A 24,976-nucleotide genomic window follows, 5' to 3' on the forward strand; every position below is an offset into this window, starting at 1 on the left:
TCGTAACAGTGTATGTAAGGCACGCACCTGAACGTGGGGGTGCGCTTGCATTTAATCCTGTGCTGTGCCCCGTTTTGGTGGACTGATCACTCAGTGAAGCAGCGTATCAATGACATACTTCTGCAGCTCAAGAGTCTGTCTGTGGGCCTATGTGTTCTGGGCGGTGGGAAAGACCTGCTCAACAGATGCCACAAGCAGTGATCACTGAGGGGTCTGAGGTCAGGTTGCACTCAATCCCCCAACAGTAAAATATTTTGTCTTAACTGAAAATGCTCAACAGTTTTCAAAGCAGAAGGTGAAATCCAGAGTCTTTCCTTCCCCACCTGGAACATTTAGTCAGAGGCAGTTTTCTCTCACACTCTCTTGTTGAAGAGCACTGAGAAACTCTTATCAAACTGACAGGTTTCAGAGTAGCAGCCGTGTTAGTCTGTATCCGCAAAAAGAAAAGGAGGACTTGTGGCACCTTAGAAACTAACAAATTTATCTGAGCATAAGCTTTCGTGAGCTCACAAAAGCTTATGCTCAAATAAATTTGTTAGTCTCTAAGGTGCCACAAGTACTCCTTTTCTTATCAGACTGGAAGACTGAGAAGCTTAGGATATACAGAAGGAGCAGGTGAGGTTATCTACTAAAGACATTCTATGCAACTTCAGGCTTTGAGCTCAGTGTGACACGACAGGATTTTCGGTGTGATTCGTTGCATTGTGATCACTATTGGTTATATAGCAATGGAAAATCAACATTGGCATCAGTGGCATCTTGACAAATCTGTCCTGCTTTTTGCCTGCAATTTCTGAATAAGGGATGGCTCATTATGCAAAAGTCCTGGTGTCGCAAGGATGATCATGTAAATCCCCTGGTTTTCACTTTGATGCAGCTTGAAAACTACAGTCATGACACTTTGTGCTTTGCTAGATTAGGAATAAAGGGCTTTTTTTCTTTTAGTGAAAATTTGATGAATGTTGGCATTTCTACTTCAGATCAGCTGCTGAGGTGGAAAAATGTTAAATTGTTTCATTTTGCCATGTTGAGTTTTTGTTTTTTAAGCAGAATAAAGCCCCCCACCCCCAACCCAACCAAATCTGAAAAGGTATTTTGATGTTGCAGCAGAGAAGGCTGTCAGTCATCGTTAGAGAGTAATAAGAGAGGTAAATAAAAAGCCCTGCTGAAATACCATCTGGCAGGTAAGATGATGCTTCCTTTAAAGTTTCAGCAAAGTGGCATTTGCAGACACACACACACACAGCTTAAGGGGCAAAGAACAGGACAAGCTCGCAGATTCCTACCACGGTAATCTGAATGGCATTTCACTGATGTCATTTTTCCTAATAGTCGAAGTGTGTGTATTAAGAATGACTGCAATTTGTTAGCTACGAGGGAGTGTTTTTTCACCCACAGTCATTCTTTAATTGTGCAGCTCTTTACACTTTAGTGCTGCTGCTGCCGTGTATTTATTAAAACTTTTTGTTAAGAGAAGGTCACACTTTTCAAAAGGTAGAGGCTTTGTTCTTGACAGCATAAATAAATCTTTTCAGGTGCCGCACATGGTACATGTAGGGCAAGTTCCTTCAGATCACAGCAGTCTATTCATGCTTCTTTGGCTTTCTTGAGAGTCAGTGGGAACATCCGTAGGAATCTTATCTACTAACTGGTTCACTGAATGTTGAATGAATGTAGCTGTGTTCTGACTGCATTTAATATCTGCAGAGGCATTCACTGTCTGGGGTTGCTGGTTTTACGCAAGTCAATGCGAAGCAAACCCTCAAATGAAGACTGAACTCATGCCCTTTGGAGGGGTAGGGGATGAAGGGAAATGGAATTTGATACCCATTCCAAATACTCCTAGGGTTCCAGGCTCCAAGCTGTCGCATTTAGGACATTATAGAAACTGGATGACAGTGGATGAGGCAGAGCTCTGAAATTCACATTGCTCACTTCCCACTTCTGCCGCAATATTGAAAGCAACAAACTGTAGGTTAAGAATATCTGGGGACCTGTTTCTCAAGGAGTCTTTGGGTCAGATCCTCAGCTGGTATAAATATGTATAAAGCCATTAATGTCAATGCAGCTGCTCTGAGTTACACCAGCTGCATATCTGGCCCATCAAGTGTGTTGATGGTTTGGTATCGGTAAAGCAATAGCTCCCAAACTTTTCAGACAACTCCACTAGAATAAAATCTTCTCTGCACCAGCTACTGAGGACTTCTTCCCCTTTCCTCTTTGCCACCAGCAACCACATCCCTCCTTGTGATGACAATCCTCCTTCCCCCACTGTACTTTCATAAGGTATCAGGTGTCCAGGTTTTGTGCTGCTGCCCATCTCACATGCAGATGGGTGTGCTCCAACCGTCGATGGAGCGTGGTGCACTCCAAATTCTAGAATACGTCAGACTGGGCAAGGCTACAGAGTCCAATCTCCACTATAGTTAGGAGCCAGAAAATGGGAAGACAAACAGGAATAGTATCTTGAAGTGCAGCTCAGAGACTGTTTCCTACATTCATCATGTAAAAGTTTGTGAGGGCATGTGGTGGCGCAGCCAAAGAATGAGAGGGTGGTGAACCAAGAATTAGTGGATTGTAGTACAGTATGCATGTCACGTGCTACAGAGAGAGAGGGAGATTCAAGCACTGACATTCCCAGGCACAGAAGACATGAAATAATGGCAGACTTCTGGGAATCCTCCTGGGAGTAATTAGCTTAGAGGGTCACAAAGGCTGACTCAGTTTGGCTCCCATTGAAGTCACCTACCTTCACCACAGTTACCATGCCTTCATTGGTAACTGGATCCGTCCGAATGGTGAAATGACCCGAAGGATCTCCACTGATAATGCGGTACACGGCGTTCCAGTTGGGGGAGTGAGGCTGGTCCCGGTCCATCACAGTCAAATTTGCAACCACAACTTCCACTCTGTTCTCAGGAACCTCCCCGGAATACTGCAGTCAAAAAACAGGAACTGTTATGAAGAGTTCTTAAGGACTGCAGGGCTAAATCCCAACTGGTTTAAATTGGCATAGCATCCTTGAAGTCGCTGGAGCTATGTTTATTTACATCATCTGAGAAACTGGACCTCAGTGTTCAGAGACGGTACTAGTAGTAAAATAAGAGTTAAAAGTATTCTCAGTTACTATACCTGCCCCTGAGTCCCTTTGGCACTTGTGATTTTAAAAATTCCATTTTCTTTTCTTTAAATGTTTTTCCCCACCCTATTGCTGTCTGAAAGACCTACACAAACAAATCCGTGAAACTGACTAACTATCCAAAAGAAACAGCTAAAGCGTTGTCAGATGTGCAAAGTAAGCAAATTGGGGAAAAAAGAGACTTTCTCCCCTTAGTAATCATGTTCAGTTATAGTAATCGGAGCTGTTAATTGTGACAATAGGAGATGAAACATCAGACCAAAGCGATTTTAAAATTCTTTTACTGTGTCCCTTTAATGTAAAACATTTTCAGATACTCAGTTTTCAAATGATGCAATCTTATAGCTTGATTTTACCTAATTTTTCTTTTTTCTGCTTTTGATTTGATTTTGCCTGCTATTTTTCTAGTGATTTTTTGCATCAGCCTTTCTTATAGGTTAATTCTATTATTTGTTTTCATGAACCACAGCCAGTTTATGCATATTATGATGCATTATCTGCCTTCCTCTCAATTTTCTGCTTTCAAACCCTTGATTTAACATATATCTGGTCTAGGACCCTTGACAATTCATATTTCCTGTCTTTAGGGCCCAAAAGCTTCCACTTAGACACCTAAATAATGCCCACATCTTCAAACGTGCCCAGCAGACAGAAGCTTCTATTGACAACAATTGCGAATCAACACTTAGATGGGTATACGGCAAATTAAACACCGGGCAAACAATGGAGCTGCTGGCCCCAGTTCTGAAGTTGAAACTCAGGCCCCAATTGTGGGCTCAGAACACTTTCGAAAATCTGGCTCTTGATATGTATTTATGCAGAAGTGTGCTAATTACAACAAATAATTATTTTGTTATTTAGCTGAAGATTCCCTTTAAAGTAACATTGTTCTAGTCTGACACCATTCAACATTTTTGTTTATATATACTTACCACCAGTATATAACATTTCACATCTGACAGCAAAAAGTTTTAATTTGCCATATGCCAATCTAAATGTAGTTTTGCCCTTTAGTGATATCTTTAATGGCATTTTGCTTTCTTTTCACTTATGCCCCTGTCCTAAATAAGTTTTCATTAGCAAATACAGATGGTATTTTTGCCTACGTCCGTTAGGTAGTGGAGCAAAACAGTGGGATGCCACTTACTAATTCTAGTTCCAAAATATATCATAGCTTCTCTACTTCTCTTTGTTTCCCACTATGTAGCCAGGTCATTATGTATTCTCATGCCCAATTTGGAACCTCTGCAGCATTCAGTTTAAGCAGGGGAATATCACATCGAAATTTATCAAAAGCCTTTTGAAAAATCCATTAGATCATGTCATGTGCACACTTCTATTATCATTCTTGTCTGAAACCTGCTCAAAAGAACTCAAGGAGATTAGTTAGGCAGGATCATCTCTTGCTAAATCCGTGATGGTTATATCCCATTGGATTAGATTAATGTTGTACTGCAAGTCAGAGATGACAAGTTGATGGCCCTTTGGTTTGCTTGGGCAGTTGACTGCACTGTGTTAAAATCAAGGCATCATATTTGCTGTATTTCCAAGGGAACTAAGCATGTTAAATTAAGTAATGTACCTATCCCAGGTCACTGCCAATTCCTGTCTTGAGCCCATGTGAGTCACATGAATTAAGAGAAATTTAAAGATTTAATCTATCCTATCGCTCAAAACTTAAAGCCCTCACCCACATTTTATTTACTCAGGCTAAAATCCCATTGTCTTTAGAAAGAGTTTTGCTTGCGTAAAGACTGTACAAGAAATAACTGCGGACTTCAGAATTCGGTCTGCTATTCATTTAACTCTTTGTGGGACCAAGTAGGATGAACTCATTCAGAACAAATCATTGATAGAATTTTTTGCTATAACAGTGGACCAAATCCTGCAAGATATTGCACATCCTTTACTTCCAGTGGGCTACATCCTGAGAGGAGCTGAGCCTTTGTGACTTCCACTAAAGTCAGTCCTTTAAGGAAAAATCCTATGGAATTTAATAGGGATGAAACCAATATAATTTTATAGAAATAGCTCTAAAAGTCCTTAGACTTTAAGAGAGAACAATATTCTGTCTCAGGGTTATTTTGATCCATTCTCTAGGATGTGTTTAGGGTTTTCTTTTTTTTAAAGAAGCCCCCAGGAAGGTTATTATTTTCTGTAAGACTGTTTTCATAAGGGTGGGAGTCACAATGCTCAGCAAGTATTAAGCATCTTTCAGAATTTGGTCCATTCAGGCCATTGGGAGTGGACAGCATCTGAGGAAGCAATCAACTCTTCACAAGATCCAGGGGTTTCTGGATCATTATGGAAACTGGTCATTATGCATACAGGGCCAGACCAGCTCGTGTCGATCAGAGTAGCTGCACTGAAGTCAACAGAGCTATACCAACTTACACCAGCTGAGGAATGAATCCTGAAAGATACTTAACACTTTGAAGTTTACATCAATTTTTTATCAGCTGTGGCTCAGGACTTATTGTAACCCACGGCCTCAGCCCTCCGGTCTATCTGACAGTCTTCCATTGTTTAAGTAAGCATGTGCTGTAACGTATGCACAATTCTGTTTGCCTTTAATAAAATTAAGTAATGAAATTAAATTACATCTGGTAACGGGCGGATGGGAGTTTGGAGAGGCTCAAACATATTTAACATCATTTCCTCCCTATCCTGAAGTAACTGAGAATGATGAGCAGTTCGATATTTTACTGTGCTTTCCCCAGGCAGTAAGTTTTCTTTAACGAAGAGTCCAAGGGATTTTCAAATAGAGAGAGGAGTATCTCTATTCAAACATTGTAAAATAATGAGGGGTCCAGAGAGAAGTGCTGGAATAAACAAGAACAACAACACCGTAGTGCCTGCCCTATACTTGCTGCTTTATCATGAGTGTGATTTTTATAATGTCAGGTAAAAGGAGTACAGAAATTAGCAGACAAATGTTTTTGGAAAACAGACACCCTATTCCAGCTTGTCTCATGAGCTTCATAATCTGGTGTGCTCTGCATGGTTTGGCACACATTGGAGTCAACAGAGCTCAGCACTTGCAAGATCAGGCCCTAAATGCACTCACCAATGCCATTTTATGACTACAGGTAAAATGAGTCAACTCAGACTTATTCACGATGGGAAAGTTACAGAGATCCTGTTATTTAACCTATGAAGGGAATTGGTTTTTCTTAGCAACAAAACTTTGGTCTCCTCTTCCAGGCTAGTTTCTACAAGCAGTTACCTCCTTCTAAGGACTGCAGCCCAAAAGAGAATAGAGGCAGGACATTATAATGTAATGTGAATCAACAGTGTGCATGAGAACAGTCTCTGCAACACCAATGTATTCACATTGGTAATTGCAGACCTCCCCCACCCCCTTCCTGGTGTTCTAACAGATACATCTTTCAGAAGAACACCACCAGAAAGAACCATACTACAAACAAAAAAGAAATGGAGATTTCTCGATAAGGAAGCAAGGTTTCAGCCAGAAGGATGCTTGTGGGAATCAAAACAGGCCCTCATTCCCAGTGCCTGCTGCTTCTTGTTCTGGGGTTTGCATTATCTCTGTTTGCAGGTATGAAGATGAGGTAAGACTATTTTTGAGCTGATTGTTATGAAACAGCTCTTCAAAACTTTCATTATGGAACCTGAAACCACATGAAACACACCTACATTTTAGATGTAAGGACCAACTTGATGCCCAGTTTAGGTGTGTTGAAAGCTAAGGTTTGGGAGCCTTTCAAATGAACCCAGGTACAGTTTGAATTGGCCCTGGACTCATTTACGATTTTAACTTGAAACTAGGTTGACACGCATCTATTTTGACTGAGGTTGATTTTGAGATTGTTTATGCCTGAAATTCAAGAGGTGCAAACCCACATGCACTGAAATCAAAGAAAAGGATGCACATGGCCTCCTACAAAGCAAAACGGCAGAGTTTCATCCAGCTCTGCAGAAGCATCATGTCTGATATAAATCTCGTGTCAGTTATGAGCAGGCATCACACAGGAATCATATAAAATATTAATTGCTAAAGATATTTTACCATCATCTATATCTTCACTTAATCCTAATGTAAGCAGGGGAATAGTCCCACTATTGTGGGGAACTTTCCTGGCTTCTGTACTACCCCGGTGAAGTGGGCTAGCGAAAGGATCTGAGTCCTCGCTCCCACTTCCTTTACCCAGTGGCCTCCCTGCCCTTGAGGGCTCCCCTTTCACTCTCCTGTCTGGCAGAGTCCTCGTAACTCCAACAAGGCTGGGCCCAGGATTCCTGGGGGGCTCGACCCCCAACCCTGCTGTGGTCACCTAGGACAGGGGCTAGGGTGTCCCCACTCTGGGGTACTCTCTCTGCACCGGGCACTTCTCTGACCCACTGACCATTACATACAATTTAAAGCACATGCAAGTTATTTAATCAACAATTAATTTTGAAAAGAATAAGGAAAAATGGGAAAGGTGAAAGGAAACACATCACCCCGCTCTGTGGCAGGGAACATCACAAACAGTGTCTCTGGAATGTCGGGGCAGTTCACAGTCTGTTCCTTGTAAGTCCCAGGCCTTCCTCTCAGGCCCTGGCTGTGCTGCAGGGATGCTGTGGGTTGGACACTCGCTCTGGTGGTGGCCACACGCTCTCAGGCTCTAAGTGGTAGGACCCTTCTTCCCAGTGTCGCCCCCGCCCTGTCTGGGTTACGATCCAAGCCTGGCCTGCAGAGCCTCTTGGCTGAGGCGTCTCCCTGTGCTGGGCCCGCTGCCCAGGGTCCCCCTCGCTGTCCCCAGCTGCTCACCACACCCAGCTCCGGACTGCTCCAGCCCCAGCTCCGCCACTCGGTCTCAGTGCTGCTGCTGCTGCTCTGCCTCCAGCTCCCTGGGCTGCTTCTTGGCCCCTCTGGCTCTGGTTGCTGCAGCTCTGCTCCCAGGACAGGTCTGCTCTGCAGGCTGCTTCTGTGACTCTGCCCGCAGCACTGACCTGCTTCCTGGGCTGCTTTTCTGGCCCCTCTGGCTCTGGTTGCTGCAGCTCTGCTCCCAGGGCAAGTCTGCTCTCTCTGGGCTGTGCCTCTGGCTTTGGGGCTGCAGCTCTGTTCCCAGGACAGGGTCTGCTCTCTCTGGGCTGCTTTTCTGGCCCCTCTGGATCTGGCACAGCTCTGCTCCCCAGCTCAGCTTGGGCCCCTGCTTTCTCCTTAGCTCAGCCCCACTCTGTCTGATCCAGGCAAATCCAGCTCACACAGAGGACGGGACCTCACCGGCCTCCTGACTCCCTGATTAGCCTGCCCGCCCTCTCATTCAGGCTGACCTGGAGCATTGGCCTCTCCCCATTGTTCCTGCGGACTGGCAGTCTCAGGGTCCTGATTCCCCATCGACCCTTCCACCTTTTTGTACTGGGAGCTAGCAACTAAAACACCCCCACTGAATGTTAGTAAGGGGGCAACAGTCCCCTTACACTAATATTGTAACATTTACTTGTATTCATCTGTAATTTATTTTGCTTCATTTTCTGTTGCTGCATTATGAAGCTTTTCATTTTCTTAGTCCTTTTTTAATCTCTCTCTCGCTAGTTATTTTGGAATTGATTGTTATTCAGTCTGAACATACTTTATGAGATAAATATGTGCTCTGCCAATTTACCATTATTTCTTAAACCTGCCCTATTCATCTGAAGTTATGTAGGTTCCATTTTTTTTTCATACTGGTATGATTGTGAAAGATCCTCTCACTGGCCTCTAGAGTTGGCCTGTCTGAAGTCATATGGTGTTGGAAAGGTAATAATTCATTTTGATTTCCAGGCTGCATCAAATTATGCTGAAGTCATTTAACCCTAGAGTTTATTTTTGTCTTGCTCAGTACTTGACAGCACGTATGTACAAGCATCACTCAAAGGAGAAAAGGGGAAGAAGCCGGGAAATGAAAAGTTCACAGGATGACTTTATGACTTTGCAGCATCTCCTAAATCTAGTCTGAACTGTAGAGCCAACCATAGTGGAGCAAAACCAAGCAGCTCCTTGTAGCCACTCCTAGTGTGTGCTGATGTGAGATGGAGGAATAGGAAGAGAAATTATTCAGGTTCATTTTGGTGACTGCTACAGGGAATTTCATTTCTTCCATGTTAGCCCCTCTTTCTCTTTGCCCTTCATGAAGATTTGTTATAGCAAAGACTTGTTCATACGGATATTTGTAAAAAAGTGAATTTCTGATCTTTAACCATAATTACAACACAGAACTAGTTGTGGGTAGAAGCAGTTTAGAAGGGTTAGGCTATCCACACAGAAACAATGCCCTATGATTTAGGTGACCAACCACACAGCCTGAATATTGAATCACACGTACCTAATATTCATAGGAACGCTCGCAGGGAACAGTTTATGATCAGTCCAGAAGTGGAACTTTGTTTGCACAAAACTATTTAGCAAAGAATTTTGAATATTAAATAAATTGATAGAAACGGCAGTTTGTTGACAATTTGTATAAAGGAAAAAGGGTGAGATTATCCTATAAATCATTAATTGACAGTTCTTTGCCCAGTTTCAGCACTGAAACAAGCAAATGCCATGCTAATTGACTGCTCCTATACCATGTTTATACGCCTACATTTTTACTTTCAGGATTAAATAAGTCTTCTACATCTCAGAAAAGCCCAGAGAAGTAAAACAACTCCAAATTGTATTCTTTATCTGACAGTGGGATATTTAGATCAATAATCCTCTATTTTTTTCTTTCTATTTCTACTACCAGTAATTTTGCTTCTCTTCCTAGCAGCCTAATTGCTGTTTTCTTAAGCCTTGCCATCAGTTCTCTGACCTTTAATTTTCAATATCATTTGCTGTATGGATGACTGCACTAGGTTCACAAGTTATCCTATCTAATCTGGTCTCTATGCAGATTTGGATCTCAATTTCTGTGCCCGTGTAAATCTGGAGCAACTCTCAAAATGGCTTCAAAATTTACTCTAAATTTACACTGGTGTAGCCATAATCAGAATCTGGCCCTAAATCTCCAAATTTTGAACAAGATGATCAAGTCTGGTAAGTAATGTAAATCGTATTTTTTGTGTGTGTAAATCTGGCGGATATTGCAATTTTAAAATGTTAATCAGATTTTCTTAAAGGCCTTCTTAGTGGCATATGTTCTCTTTCTAACATTGATCGTGTTCTAGCTACCTATCTCCACAGCCCTTCTCCTGAAGAGTAGCCCACTGAATACCTACTGCCTATCCTATCATCAAGTGACCAATAAGCAAACTCCCTTTCCTTTTTGTGTTCATTCTTACAGTCTCTCTCACGCAAACAACATTGCACTACACTTCTGTGCGTATTTACTTGGATCAATTCAGTATTCATTTCATGGGTACATATGACACATCAGACTAGTTATATGCCATGTGGCAAATGCCTTCCAATACATAATCTGCAAAAGTCCAATACCATTCTTGCCAACTTGCAGTTTTGCTCCATTGTCACTAGGCCCAGCTGTCACATATCCCATTATGAAATGAATTGCTTGGGTTGGATACATTTACTCTCCACATGTTTTTTAATGATCTGCAGGAGTCAGCATTGTTTTAATGATGTTCAGGAACATGGATTTGGTAGCTCACCAACTATTAAAGGCTGATCTGGAAGTGCTAGCTGTATCTTAACCATTTGGTGCTATTAAAATGCCTGTCGGACTGAAAAGCTCTGAAACCTGTGAGTGAGGTTCTAGGCTCTATTAAAGGCATTATGTTTGCATGCTACCATCTTGTTTATTTACAAATGTGTCTTGATTTAAGGCTAATAAAGAGAACAGTGAATAACAGAATTTAAAGAGAAAAAAAAGCCTAGGCAAGAAGCAAACTGGTCAGAGGTTGGTTTATTTGTTTACTTACAGATGTTTAGGGTATCTTTACTATTTCTCTTTCACTCAGACAGTGGGCTTGCTGGCAGGATCCTAGAATGTCGATATGCCTAGCACCAATGGGCCAAGCATTTCTTCCAATTGTTCAGGTGCATTCCCTGTTTGACGCTGCCTTGTGTTTGCAGCTTGGACTGTGGGGATGACTTTGTTGTCTGAGTATAGCACCTTTCTGTTTCTAAGCTCCACCCCTTACTGTGGGCAGAGACAGCAACAGAGACATTTTGATCTCAGACTTGCTGAGAGCTGTTGACTTCACTGTTGTTCCTTACCAGTGTCGCTTTCCTTAATCTCAAGTAACAACTAGATTTAACTGAAACAACATGGTTTGCTCTTTGGATAAGGAAACATAAGTTCAAACTAAGAACTTGGAAAGAAGGAAATGTGCGTTTAGGAATGGCACATCCTATCCTCCTTGCTCTGAGCACTAGAAATGGAACCTATGTAATCTCAGACTCTTACATACAAGAGGGCCAAGCTTGTGTCTAGTTTTAATCTTGCATCAATGACTCCCAGAGTACTCCTCAAGGATTCACAGACAAGAGGACAGAATGGTGGAAGGCTTTTTTTTAAAAGAAGCTTTGCATTTCTCATAACAAAAGTTATTTTTTTCATCCTTAAGATGTTACATTCTTTTTACAGTATGAAAAGATGCTTCGAAAATGATGACACCGAGACACTGCTTTGCTGCAAGATAACCATTTCTGGATAAATATATCATATGAAATGAAGCCCACATATAAATTTATACATTTCATAAAAATGCTTTATAACACAAAGGAGCTTTTAACAATGTTCGTATGAAAGGTTTAAAAAGAGATTAAAATTATGTCCTTGGAAGGGCGCACAGTCTTGCCAAGGAAAGAAAATTCTACATTAACCCCATGGAGGAAAGTTGTGTGTTATCGGTATTTAAAAGGCTATAAAGTACTACTTTAATCAACCTATTTGACTTTGGGGACTTTCATGTCTCACTGAAACTCATGAAGTCTGGCAGAGTATGGCTTCTTGAACACAAAAGCCTTTAATCTGTAACCTGGCACTCTTGTACATTCAAATCCTGATACAATCACCTTGTTAGGAAGAAAAATTGTGAATTTATCCAAAATGGGATCTCATCCAGTCTAAATGACGTAGCCTTTGCAGCAATGACCTTTAACAACGGTTGTACTCAACAATAAAAGATCTTATCTCAAGATCAAATGGAAACAGTGTACGTTAAAATTCTGATCTGATAGCAGAGACTTCTATTTTCAAGCTTAGATGAGAAGCTCTTGAACAGTCCATTTGCTTCTTGTCTAACCCACCTTTGTTTCTTGCCTGAGGAACAAATGGCATGAAAAAGAAACGGGTGCATTTCTGATGAATATTTGTCAGGTTTCATTAATAATGCTATCTGTTAAATAAGGGCATAGATGCTAAAAATACTGGAACTGGCTACAGAAACCTACAAAGCTTAATTCTGCTAGTAAAGTAAAATAGCAATAACTCTTTGCACTGATATAACACTTCTTTGCAATGTAGCAAATACTACAGCCTGCATTGATCTGAAGCACAGAGAGGCTGTGACTTGCCCAAGGTCACACAGGAACATAGTGGTCATGTCAGCACTGGAACTCAGGTCCTGTGCTCAGCTGCCTAGACCAGAGCTGCCTCCTGAGAACATCATGAATTAAAGCACATATTTTACAAACACATTCAGGTCAGTCCAGGTTAGTCTCTCTGTCACCACAATGCATTGCCTTATAGCTCTCTGATAGCCATCAAGCTGTTGAGAAGCAAAAGACAAGATATGAAGCCTGGAAATGAATTGCATTAAACACTGTAAACCAATGCTAAGGATCAGCTGGCTCAGCAACACTTCAGTCAGCAATTTCCTCCTCAGAGTTTCACAACGCATTGATTTCAAAGAAGAGAAACCAAAATGGTTTTACATCCCTAGAAAAAAAATCAACAGAATTAAGAACAGCCTGGGTTATAACCCAGCCCTGTAACAGCTGGTTGTAAAGTTCCATCTGTAGTGGTGGCATGATCTTACCCTCCTGGACTCAGGAGCAGTGCTAATGTGACTTTCACCTTGCAACAGACGGTTTAAGCAAAGCTCTTCAAAATACAGCATTAGATCCATATTCTGCCATTATTATTTATATAAAGCACTTACCTTCCTGAGACTTGGCTTCCCATGTGCTTAGGACCATGGTGAAAGAAATTATCGAAGAGGAATGTTTTGGGGCGAGATTCCCATTGTAGTTACTCAGTTGAATAACTTTTGCTTTGCTGTAACTGAGATCAGACCCTGGCCCCCAAATTCAGGAAGACACTTAACTTTAGGCATATAAGCCGTCCCACTGAAGTCGATAGGACTATTCTTGTCCTTAAAGGTAAGCACATGGTAAAATACTTTCCTGAACTGGGGCTTTGGTCATTTGTAGGCAAACTTTCTTTTTACACAAGTCTAACATGAAAATCCTCCTTTAACTACATTAAATCAATTTTAAACCTGATAAAACCTACTAATTTGTTGGAATGCATAATTAACAGGCCCAAAACCTTATTCTTCTTCCCTATACCTTAAAGTGGCAAATCAATATGCTCCATTCACTCAGAATTTACAAAACCTTCCTCCCCATTTAGAATATAAACCCACTGTGACAGACAAAGATTCAGTGATACAGTGCAAACCACAAGCCACTGAAATGCACCCCATAGATCTGACTCAGTACTTCTTGGTGAAATTTGTATAGAACAAGCTGTTTTAATTCATGCAGATTTAATAAAGGTTCATAAAGAAGGGCCTTAAGCTGATAAATCTAGTTTAGGATTTTCTTATTAACTGCCCACTTCTCATAATGAGTTTTTAATTTATTTTTTTTCAGATTTTAAGGCATATAAAAACTAATCATGTACCTTTGGGATCTGAAGGCAGCTATTTGGGAAAGGAAGACATTTAAGAGTACCAGAACTGAATTTTTCATCTACACCATAATCCTAGTATTGAGATTTATAACAAGTTTCCTCTGTAGCAAGGCTCAATCAGTCTGCACGGTGATTTCTTCTCAACCATATTCCGCACTGCAATGGAAGACTCTGCTGTTTCCAGCTTAGTTTCAGAATTCACATATGGGATTTTTTTTTATGATTGGAACTGTACAGCAATACTAGACTGGAAAATCCATAAAATCTGCTGTTTATAGATAGAGCCCCCAATTCAGTAAAGTATCACTGTTCAAGAAAGGCACTTAAACACAAGCTAAAAGTAAAGCACGTCCTTAGGTCCCATTGATGTTAAAGGGACTTAAACACATCCTTTTCCTGAATCGGTGCCAAGATGATTATCACTATTTGCTTGTTGCTACAAAAAATTTAGTACAAAACATGCAGCAGAAAAAAAATGTAGGCCCAGCTGCAAAATGCAAACATAAAATGAACGTAAGGAAATGAAGTCAATGTTTTGAAGTAGTGGCAAATATGATGGAGTGGGTAAAACAATAGTAAACATGAAGGCCTGGCTACTTAGAGTAATGTGGAATAGTGAAGAATAACTAAATAGATAAAATAAATGGCAAATAATGAATGGACCTTGGAATGAGAATGAGAGAGACAGAGAGGACTAGAAAGAAAAGGAGGAGGAGGACTGGGTCTTTTCTGAGAAAGAGAGAGAGAGACACACAGATACACTGGAAGAGATGGGAAAGAAAGAGAAGAGAGGAAGGCTGTGTTTGCGGTGTCAGGGGTGCATGTATGCGTACGTGTATCTGATGCTTGGTGCCAGGAGAATGGTACTTTTTCTTTTGCAGTTAGATTACTTTACTATTGCGTAAAGCCGAACAGTTTGAAAAGTTCTAGCATACTTAAAAAAGTCATGTGAAACCTTTTGAAAGTCCTTTCCATTTCTAATCCTAACCCTAACCCTAACCTGTTCTGACCCTTTCCACTGCAATTGGGAAATGGTAAGGCACCCTGGACAGTTAGAAATATTTGATAAGAGAAAAGTCACAGCACTACTAAATCCTCTGCTAAGTTATTTTATTTAAGTATGTCACTGAAGAGTTTATAACTGAAATGTGCTTAACAGAATTCTGACTATATAGCCGCTTATAATGGCAACCCTTGGAAGCAACTGTTTTTAGGCCAGTTAGATTTTAATACTAAGTCAACAGGATGTTGAAGAATTTTTTTTTTTTAAAAAAGCCCAGCCAAAGAAGTTAGCATATTTCAGAAAGAGAAGATTCATTTTTAGCCCTTTAAGACTATGGATTTACTATATGCATCCAAATTTCTCAAACTCAAATCAGAATTACTAAAATAATCCATTACAAATGGGTGTTTGCCCTGAATTTGTTCTGTCAGTTGTGTCAAATCTAGGCCTATAATGCTACAGCACATTTTAGTGTGGTGCCCTGGTTTACAAAGCAAAGGAGCCAGGCATGGTGGAATATAAAGGATATAAAACAATGCATCATAAAACCACAAGAGATACAGTCTTTTTCAAAATTCCTAATTATGGATTGATGCTGAAGGTAGATTTAAAAAATGGTCCAGGTGAGGGCTGCATGGCATTTTTGAATAGGAAAATTAGGCTGATACTGTCCTCCTGAAACTGACCAAATGAGACAGTTTAGAAGGAAAACATCTGAAATCTCAGCTGCTCTGCTCTAAACTGCAAAGCAAGATTTAAAAAACGATGACAGTTGGAAGTACAAGGAGTATCGAATTAAGTGCTGCGTTGTTGACCCCATTTGAAAATCATTCTCTAACTCTGACAAAGCCTGCTAACATTCAGAGGCATTTGCATTTAGGTCAATAGCTTACTCACCCTTGCATTGATGGTCTAATGAACTATCAATGTTGTAGCATATATTGAGCAAGTTTCACAACTGTCTTTTGATTTGGTGAGCCTAACTTAACACATGCAGTTGAACATATGCACAAAACCTGTGCATCTCTTTGGTGTGCAAACAAAGGTTTTGCATAAGCAACTTGAGCATTTAAGGGCCCAACTATTTGTGTTCTCAAAATGTGTCCAGTTGTGCAGTCATCATTTGCACACACAACACTGAATGCACAAAATCAGAGACCAGCTGAAAATGTTGTCCAAAATTTACTGAAGAATAATATAATATGGCATTCAAGAAATTAAGATTTTTAAGAATCCTAATTTGTCACCCCAATTTCCAGGCCACACCAACACTTTGGGTCAAGGTTCTAAAAACAGGTGTCTAAGTTACACATACACAAAATATAAGTGTGCATATGCAAAATGGATAATTGAATGTACAGCAGAATGTAGCTATGTATTTTGCATGTCCAGATTCAGGCCCAAATCCTCAGTTGGTGTAAACTGACTTCTTTCTAATGCTTTAGAGGAGCCATGCCAATTTACACCCAAAACATTAAAGTACATGCTTAACTTTAAGCATATAACTCCATCCCACGCAGCAAAGTACTTTAAAACATGCTTAAATTCCAATGAAGTTAATGTGATTTAAGCACATACCTAAAGTTAAGCATGTGAATAAATGCTTTGCTGAACAGGGGTCTAAATACCTATTTTTGAAAATCCCCATGATTTGGAGGTCTGAGACCCAGCAGGAAATATTGGCTTTCTATCTTCAATGAAACTTTCTCAAAAGCTATTTTTTGATAGAAAGAACTAAGAAGACACCACGGGTTGTGGTAGTGGTCTCTAGTAGATACACATCAGTGGGATGGAGAGCACTGGTGTTTTGCCTCAGGACTTACCACTCAATGTAGGTAGAGTGGAGATCATTTAATTTAATTGTGGACATTTTATCGGCAACAAATGGTAATGTTACATCTCATTGCACTTTGGCACTGGCATCTTTTTTACACTCTGGACATTTCATCCACATTTTTACATAATGCATATTACAAGGGTATGGTTTTATGGTGTCTTACTCCAGACCCCATATATATATTAAATGGAGAAGGAAAATTGTGATGAGACACTATTAAATGAGCTATCACAGTAGGAGATGTAACACAGCCAGATGTTGCAAATGAAATGGCTCATGACAAATGGGCTATGACAAGATAATGAGAGAGCGGATGTGGTGATATAGAATGTGTACGCTCACTTCAATATACAGCTTTAGTGAGCAGGTTGATAATATTAAATATGCTGCATGAGCCAACAAAAAACATCATGCTAGAATATCCAACATCCCCGACAGATTATTGGGTGTTACTAAGGGTATGTGCACGCAGTTTATTCCCATTAATGGGAATTACATACAGGCACTGAGAGGACAGAAGAGGTCTTAGTGTTGTAAACTAAGGCTGAGCATGTATTTAGGATGTATCCATTCACTGGGGTTATGTTGTAATTTTTGGATTTCAACCACTTATGTGTTGTGAAGCAGGGAATGAATAGTGCCATGGGCTCTACCTCCTGTCTGGCATTGTAACTCTAATTGGCCAAAACTGTGCTTTCTAGTGTAGAAAGAGATGGTTGCATTATTCTTGATTTTAAACCAAGAAATACATGGGTCCAATTTAAGAGAGATCAATCAAGCATTTTTTACTGCCTTTTTTTTGTGGGGGGGGGGAGGGGACGGGTGCAACAGGGAATTGAAATCTGTAATGAATTTGTCATTTCCATATTTTAAATGCACTGGTTTTTGGCAATTTACAACTCTAAGGTCTGAAAAATTCATTATTATTAACTTCCATCAAGGGTGTTCCTGAAACCAAAATTACTTAATCAACTCAATTTAGCTTCTTGCGTAGACCTAATTCAGAAAAACTTTATCTTCCTGAATTGTTATTGCAATTAATTTCTTTCCCCTTTTCTTTTCTGCAGCAGATTACGTTACAGTAATTAGATATTTTATAAAAATGAGTTATATTCATTGAGGGTAGCTTCACTTTTACATTTGATTAATCATATTACCACTGAGGTCTGGGGTTTGTCTCCAAGGAAAGTTTAATGACCTCATTTTAATTCTTCTTTTAACCACAGAGCAGGTATAAATGAAAAGAAATAAAATTATCTTGCCCCCCCACCGCACACGCAATCTCAAGATTACATTTGATGGTTTTGCTGTGTGACTGACCCATTTACAGGGAACAGTCTATCTGATTCTAATTAGATACAGGGCAGAATCAGGCTAAATAGAGCCTCGAACTGTCTCTTAGTAACCCAAGCTCAGTAGAGTGGTGAGGAATCAGTACTGTTGGAGCAAAATGGCAGCCAGTTTTTAATACCTTGGATATCTAATCTAGGAATAATTAGGCAGTAAAAATACTAAAAACAAATAACCAAGCCAAAAGGCACTAAATTTAGATTTAAATTAAAGGATTTTATTTGTAAGGAAAATATATCAGGGAGACCAGATGTTTGTGGATGTGTGTATAATGGGATCATTAAACTTATATCTCTTTAATTAGTTTGGAGGCACTCGCAGCTGTGGCACCACCTTGTGGCTACATCTGGGGATTAGCTGTGCCCCAGTCTGACACCCCCTCCTTCAGTTGCTCATCCCCATGGTCTCTCTCTCTGAACTTGGGCTGATTCCTCTTTGTGACTCAGCCCTCTGTCCAGGTCACTATATTCCTCCCTTTCCGGGATTTCAAAGTCCCCCTGCACAAACTGTCTATCTGCAGTCTGGTATCAGGGGGTAGCCGTGTTACTCTGTATCCACAAAAACAACAAGGAGTCCGGTGGCACCTTAAAGACTAACAGATTTATTTGGGCATAAGCTTTCGTGGGTAAAAAAACACTTCTTCAGGTCCATTTCCAAGTCTGTGCCATTTTTCCAATGGCCAGTAGGGGAACCCAGGCCCCCGCATTACTCCGGGTTCCTACCCATGAAACCTATGCTCAGCATCCACAGTCTGAGGTGGGTGAGGCATTGCTCGGACAAACTTAAATGCTTTCCTAAGGGTTTCAGAGGAAGTGGACCCGAGTTCCAAAGTCTGTATTGATTTATGGAGTTTTGTTCATTCTATAAAAAGGTGGGAACATCTGTGCAGGTCAGATCAGTATACGCTTCAGATTTCCAAAGCTTTGCTGGTCAGACTCAGACCTGAGGTTTTGGTTTGGGTCCATCTCTAAGTGTCCCAAAAAAAGCCAGTGGGCCAATATGAAAGCTATTGTGCAGACCTGGATTTAAATAACTTCTTAAAACTTCTTTTTAATCAACAATAAAGATATCCGATCGGCATTAGTCCAAAGTTGCACAGGCAAGGCTGTACGTCATATAAGAGGAGAGAGAAAGCGCATGTTTGACCAGCAAGTCCACTCTCTCCTTTTGCTGCTGTTACTTCTGGACCAACAGCCTTGCTCTACTTAATTATTTATGACAAAGGTTTTCAGGAGCACCTGGAATATAATTAAGGGCAAAAAGACCAGTTCAATTTAAAAGCACTGAATTATTATTCAGAAGAACTAACCTGATTTGCAGTTTCTAGACTTCACTGTTTGTATATTTAATTGAAATGCACAGGAGATTAAGAATATGTTCCGGTAGCAGCCTAACCACCTGGGCATACGGGTTCACTTGAATACAGTGATTTACTTAGGTTATAAGATGACAGCTCCGTGACTGCATATACTTTACAGTGTACTTTGTTCCAACTTCATTTTGAGTGAAAAATGAGTAGAAGACTACAATCAGCTGGGATTTTCCATGAAAACACAATTGATTTTTAATAATAAATCTCATTTGCAGAACCGTATAGAACTCACTTGTTAGCTTTTATCTATCAATCAGTGCAATAATGTAGATTTCTTCATGATGACAGGAGGTCTTTTTCCTTGTCAGCTTTGATCTGTGCTGTTCACCTCTATCTTCATTTTTGTCTCTTGTGATAACTGTTTCCAAGTTGTGCTGGTGCCACTTTGGTGATATAAATTATTATTATTTATTATTATTTTAAATCGATCCCCAAATTTAGTCCCACATTTTCTGAACAGTTGACATGCAATCATGGTGAATGCATATGCAAATAGCCGCATAAAGGGGCTGCACCACCATTGCACATGCAGTCATTGTATATGCATTGGCAAATTAGGCAAGTTGTTCTGAATATCTAGGCCCTACATCTTTTCCAAGTATGGACACAACTGTTTTCTACCATCCCAGTCTGGGGCAGACTACTCTTTAGGATGAGACGCACTGGTCAGTGTCCTGAACCATCACTTCAGAGTTAGGCAAGTGTCATTATCCCTATTTTACAAATGTGGAACTCAGGCACACACAATAACTGACTTGACCAAGGTCACACAGTGAGTCAGTGGCAAAGCCAAAAACAAAAGGTGGGTCTGCTGATTCACCGTTCTCTGCCCTAACAGACCTCATAGCTGCCTTTTCGATTCAGATGTCTCTTTTTGCCATCAGTCATACTTGACATTTGATTGATCTGATTGCTTCAGCCAAGTATGAAAAACAGGTTACTAACATAATGTTACTTAGCAGCCTGATATGATTCCAATCTGAAGCTATTAATTAAATATCCATGTGAAAAATCATCCAGTCAATTTGGCAGAACTGCCAGAGACTACTTTTTTCCAATGAGATATTTCAGTGCACTGGTAATGAATGTGTATGCATTCCCTTCTACCGCTAGCCAACTCTTCTGCTCAAAGCAGGGTGGGACTGGGTCATGCCCTGCTCTCTGTCCTGCCCCTTTTGTAGAGCATAGCAGTGTTCATCGTACTTACCTGAGGGCTTGTTGGTGTTATTCCAGAATAGCTCTTTCTGCTTTGAATTCACATCCTACCTTATTCCAGAATAACTTGCTTGTGTAGATAAGCCCTTATAACAGTCCTGTGTTCCCTGAGTATAAGGATTCCCACTGTGAATGGTGTCTAAGCTGGGCATGCAAAGTGGGAGAAGTTCTTTGTGTCCATTCCCTTTTCTTTTCTGCACATTTGTGCAGGAGCCAGGCCGATCTGGTGTACAGCCCCCCCAAATTGTAATCAGGACTGTGATTAGAGAGAGCACTGAAAGGAAAATGGTTCCAGAGGCATCCCCTTCAAATATGCTCCTTTCTGCTTTGACTTCAGCACTGGAATAGCAGATTCTTAAAGCAGTGCCAAAGGGAAAATTTTAAAGTAGCTTTAAATAATACCTCCTAAGACTCAGGAGCTTAGAGAACTTGAGTAGCCCAGTTTCTGTCTTTCTCTATTTTTTTCCTCCTAAAGGACATCTTGATTGCAAGGCAAGTTTTCCCAAGAATCCACAGCTCTGCTAATCACAAGCACTTCAGCCTTGCTAAATAATATTTCCCTTCCATGGGCTACTATAAAAACAAGTTCTGCACAGTAGGCAAATTTAAAATAACTTTTAATTAACATTTAAGTCACAGAAGTCTGATCATGCAAATTCATCTGCATCTCCACTTTGTGCCTGATTGTTCCTGATTGAATATGATAAAAATAGACTTCATGTGAGTCAAGTGTGGGCATGGAACTCCCTTTATTTCTCCTCCTCTCTGATTAAGCATTTACTTACTTAAAGTGGAAACCCTTGGATGGCTATTAACTGTGTCATGGGTAAAACTGTAGAAAGGCATCCTGTCCCGTATGTAGTTATAGATTGTATTGTAATTAAATCCAGTTTTTCAGTGGGCAAATAATGTTGTCTTCGAAAATCCAACCATTTCAGTGACTTACATACATAAGGATCGCCTGGGACTAGCCAACATTGTGCTCCCAAATCCCAGTTCAGAAACACAGCACTCATCAATGTATCATTCCCAGAATCAATGCTAATTTGTGTGACATGATTCGATGCGCCTCCCGTATCTGAGATGAGAGTCTGGCCAGAGGCATAGTTAAGGTTCTGTGGAAATGCGCTACAACTGTAACTTTTCTGATCATGAAGGATACTGGATAAGTGCAGATAATAAAGGTCTGGGATAATAAAGGGATTTTTCCATATAATTAAAATATCTCAGGGAATATGACCTTGTTATCGATAACAGGAAGTTTGGAGAACTGAGCTTATACTGTATATTGATTGCAATATCTCAGTTCACTGCAACTGTCTTTGTGTCAGTTGTCCTGGTAAAACTCCCTACTGGACCTTTTCAGTCTAGTTCAGTTGATTTCAGTGAAGCTAAGACAATTTATTCCAGCTGAGGATCTGACCAATGGCTCCCAATAGACAGCTATCCATATCAGAAAAACCTCTACTAGAATTGGGTCTAATTGCTACCTTTGTTGGCACTCCAAGCAGAAGGGGCAAAGACTGACTGAGCAAGAAGATTAAAAAAATGCTCTGATCCCTAGAGGAGAACCATCCAGGACTGGGCGATGCACATTGTTCAGGCAACATGGAGAAAGTTACCACAGCCAGTGCTGTTCCCTTACATCTATTGCAGACAGAAAACTTTAATCCCTCAGGCTAATTCTGTTAACCTTTCGCAAGCACTAGAATTCACACGAAAAACATTTTCGAAAAAAGAATGGGTTGCAAATACCCATCGGTTGGTCAGAAGAGTTTTCAGCAGTTTACGGCACTGCACAGCTTCAGTGCACTAAACACTTAGAACTGACCCCAGGAATTACTGGGTAACTATCTAAGAAGATCTCAAAAGTTTCACGAGGTGTCATATTGTTTCAGTGTAGATCTGGCTGTTCCAAACTCAGAAACATCCAACAGGATGCTCCCCCACTGCCAGCTGCTTTCTACTGCCACAATGTGAGATAAGATACAAGAGAAGCAGGTAGGGTAGGCGCTCCCTAACAGTAGATGGCAAATCCCTCTCCCATATGGCTTCAGAACCCTTTACAAGAGAAGGCAAGGTTCTTTTTTCTCATCATTCTACAGGCCCTCTCTCCTTTCTCTTCCAGGTGATATATTAAGGGATACGATCAATACTTTGGTCCGGTATCAACTTAGAAACCAATCGTTTCTGGATTTTATCATACCATTTTCGCTTTATAGTTTTAAACAGCTCTTGCCTGACTTTACTACTTCTCTTTCATTCCACATCTAGCACAAAGCTTTTATCACCGTGCAGCTGTGACCTTTTTTTTGATGCTCTTTAACCAAAACCCTTTTTTATCATAATATAATATAAGCTTTTTTGTTCCTTGGTGTGTAATGCTGACATGCATAAGTCTGTCACTTGGGCCTAAAACTTCATCTGATATATATTTATTGTTAAATCAGTCTTACAAGCAGACAATCTGCCTGATTTTTGACCACCACTGTGGTTGGTTTTCTCCTCCTTTCCAGTTGTTAAATTTTACATAGTAACTTTAATTCCTGCTGCTGAACACATGAGCTGTAACACCAGCATGTTGCACCATCCTGCTAGGCTACATTTACAGCCAGAAACTATTAAGTCTAAAACCACCCAATTTGAATGACAGGTAATTTAGGAACACTATAGGGTGTGTTTTGTATGTTTCTGCGCTGAATATCGTCCTTGATTTCCTCTCATCTGGCAACTTTCCAAGAGCAAACCACCATTTCAACTGTTCAGCCTATTTTGTTTTTGATTGTATTTCAATGCAGAAATATCTTTTAAGAGGCATGGTAAGCGCTTTTTTACCCTTAAAGAAGCTGTGGATTTAGTGGAATCTTGTTTTTGGTTTAAAGCACCAGGGAGGCATAAGAATACATTTCAGAGTTGGTGGGGGGAGCAAAGCAATTCACTTCAGTTTTAATGAGAATTATCAGACTGATGATTTTACCTGTGGCATCCTCAGGTAAATGGGATCTTTACTATACCCAGGAGGATACAGTATTAAAGATCACGTTTACTAGAGAATCATCAGGTAATATCACTGTAAAATATTCTCAGGGTTGAATTATGCACAGTCCCACTTGGTGCTGTATAAAGGGCCCTTTTTTGCTCTTGCAAAACTCTGTCTCCAATGATTGAAATTAGAGAAATGATGGTACAAATCATTCCTGCTTAGGGGAAGAGCAGAATTTTCAGATCCATTTAACCTGATTTTATGGATAATTGTCTTAGTAGCTTTTATCCCTTCTGGATCTGATGCATGCTGAGATTTGAAATACTCAGAATTTACCTGAATGCAATTTTCCATGAACTCCCCTCTGTCAAATTCAGTTCTGGATAAATAAAGTCCTGGTAAGATTTTTAACATATGCTCTTTTATCTCACAAGTCCCACAATATAAATACACGGTTTCCTCCAGAAAATGGTAACAGAGCCAGATGGCCACTCATAACATGATTAATGTTAGTGCCAAGGAGTTACCAGTCACTTTAAATTTCCTCTATTAACTTTATTTGGAGACAAGTACCAGTTTTCCTGGGATATCTTTAAGAAATTCACATCTGTGCTTAAACAACTTGGCCACTAGATGTCAGCACTTTTTCACTCAAATTAAGGTGGAAGAAGTATTTACATGGCAGCATAAGGTTCCCCCAAAGTATTAGCATGCTGGGGCACATATATTTTTATGGTGGAAAGACTCATTGCTTGGGATATTGAAAACCAGACTGGATAAGACTCTACAAATTGTACAGGAGGAAGCAATCCTACACTGGCAGAGGAAAGGACTAGATAACCCAAGATCCATCTTTGCGTTCTATGGTTGTACTAGAACTGCATGTGTCATATACTGAAATATATTCTTTAATATACTAAATGGAAAATACCCCATTAAATGTATTACTATGACAGACATCATCACACATACCCTATGGTGAGCCATACTCTGTATGCTCTGGGCTAACAACCTCAGATACTGAAAGCTGAGTTACTTCCATGGCAAATGCTGAGTTTCACCGGGTGCCTGTGGTACGCTCTCTTCCCTAACATCAGTGAAAGATGAAGGAACTCAGCACCTTCTTTGAGACACTCAGCACCTTGCAGGTCTGGAATCATGAGCCAAACTGAACTTTCAGTTACATCTGTAGAAGCCCAGTGAGTTCAGCAGAGTTTCATGGATGTAACTGAGGCCAGAGTTTGGCTTTATCCTAACAAATATTGATAGTACCCTTTAGAATACCCCCCC

The 24,976-nt window shown here is 40.4% G+C and overlaps 1 protein-coding gene across 3 annotated transcripts in view; it reads right to left on the minus strand.

The window, feature by feature from the left end:
• CDH4 (cadherin 4) overlaps positions 1-24,976 on the minus strand; it is a 663,987-nt gene that overhangs the window by 46,827 nt on the left and 592,184 nt on the right. For all 3 annotated transcript variants that reach the window (XM_074969700.1, XM_074969701.1, XM_074969702.1), the window contains one exon: positions 2,750-2,935. In XM_074969700.1, coding sequence (XP_074825801.1) covers positions 2,750-2,935 — 186 coding nt within the window. The remainder of the gene's footprint in view (positions 1-2,749; positions 2,936-24,976) is intronic.

Source organism: Natator depressus, chromosome 13 (genome assembly GCF_965152275.1).
Source record: "Natator depressus isolate rNatDep1 chromosome 13, rNatDep2.hap1, whole genome shotgun sequence".
Lineage (NCBI taxonomy): Eukaryota > Metazoa > Chordata > Testudines > Cheloniidae > Natator > Natator depressus.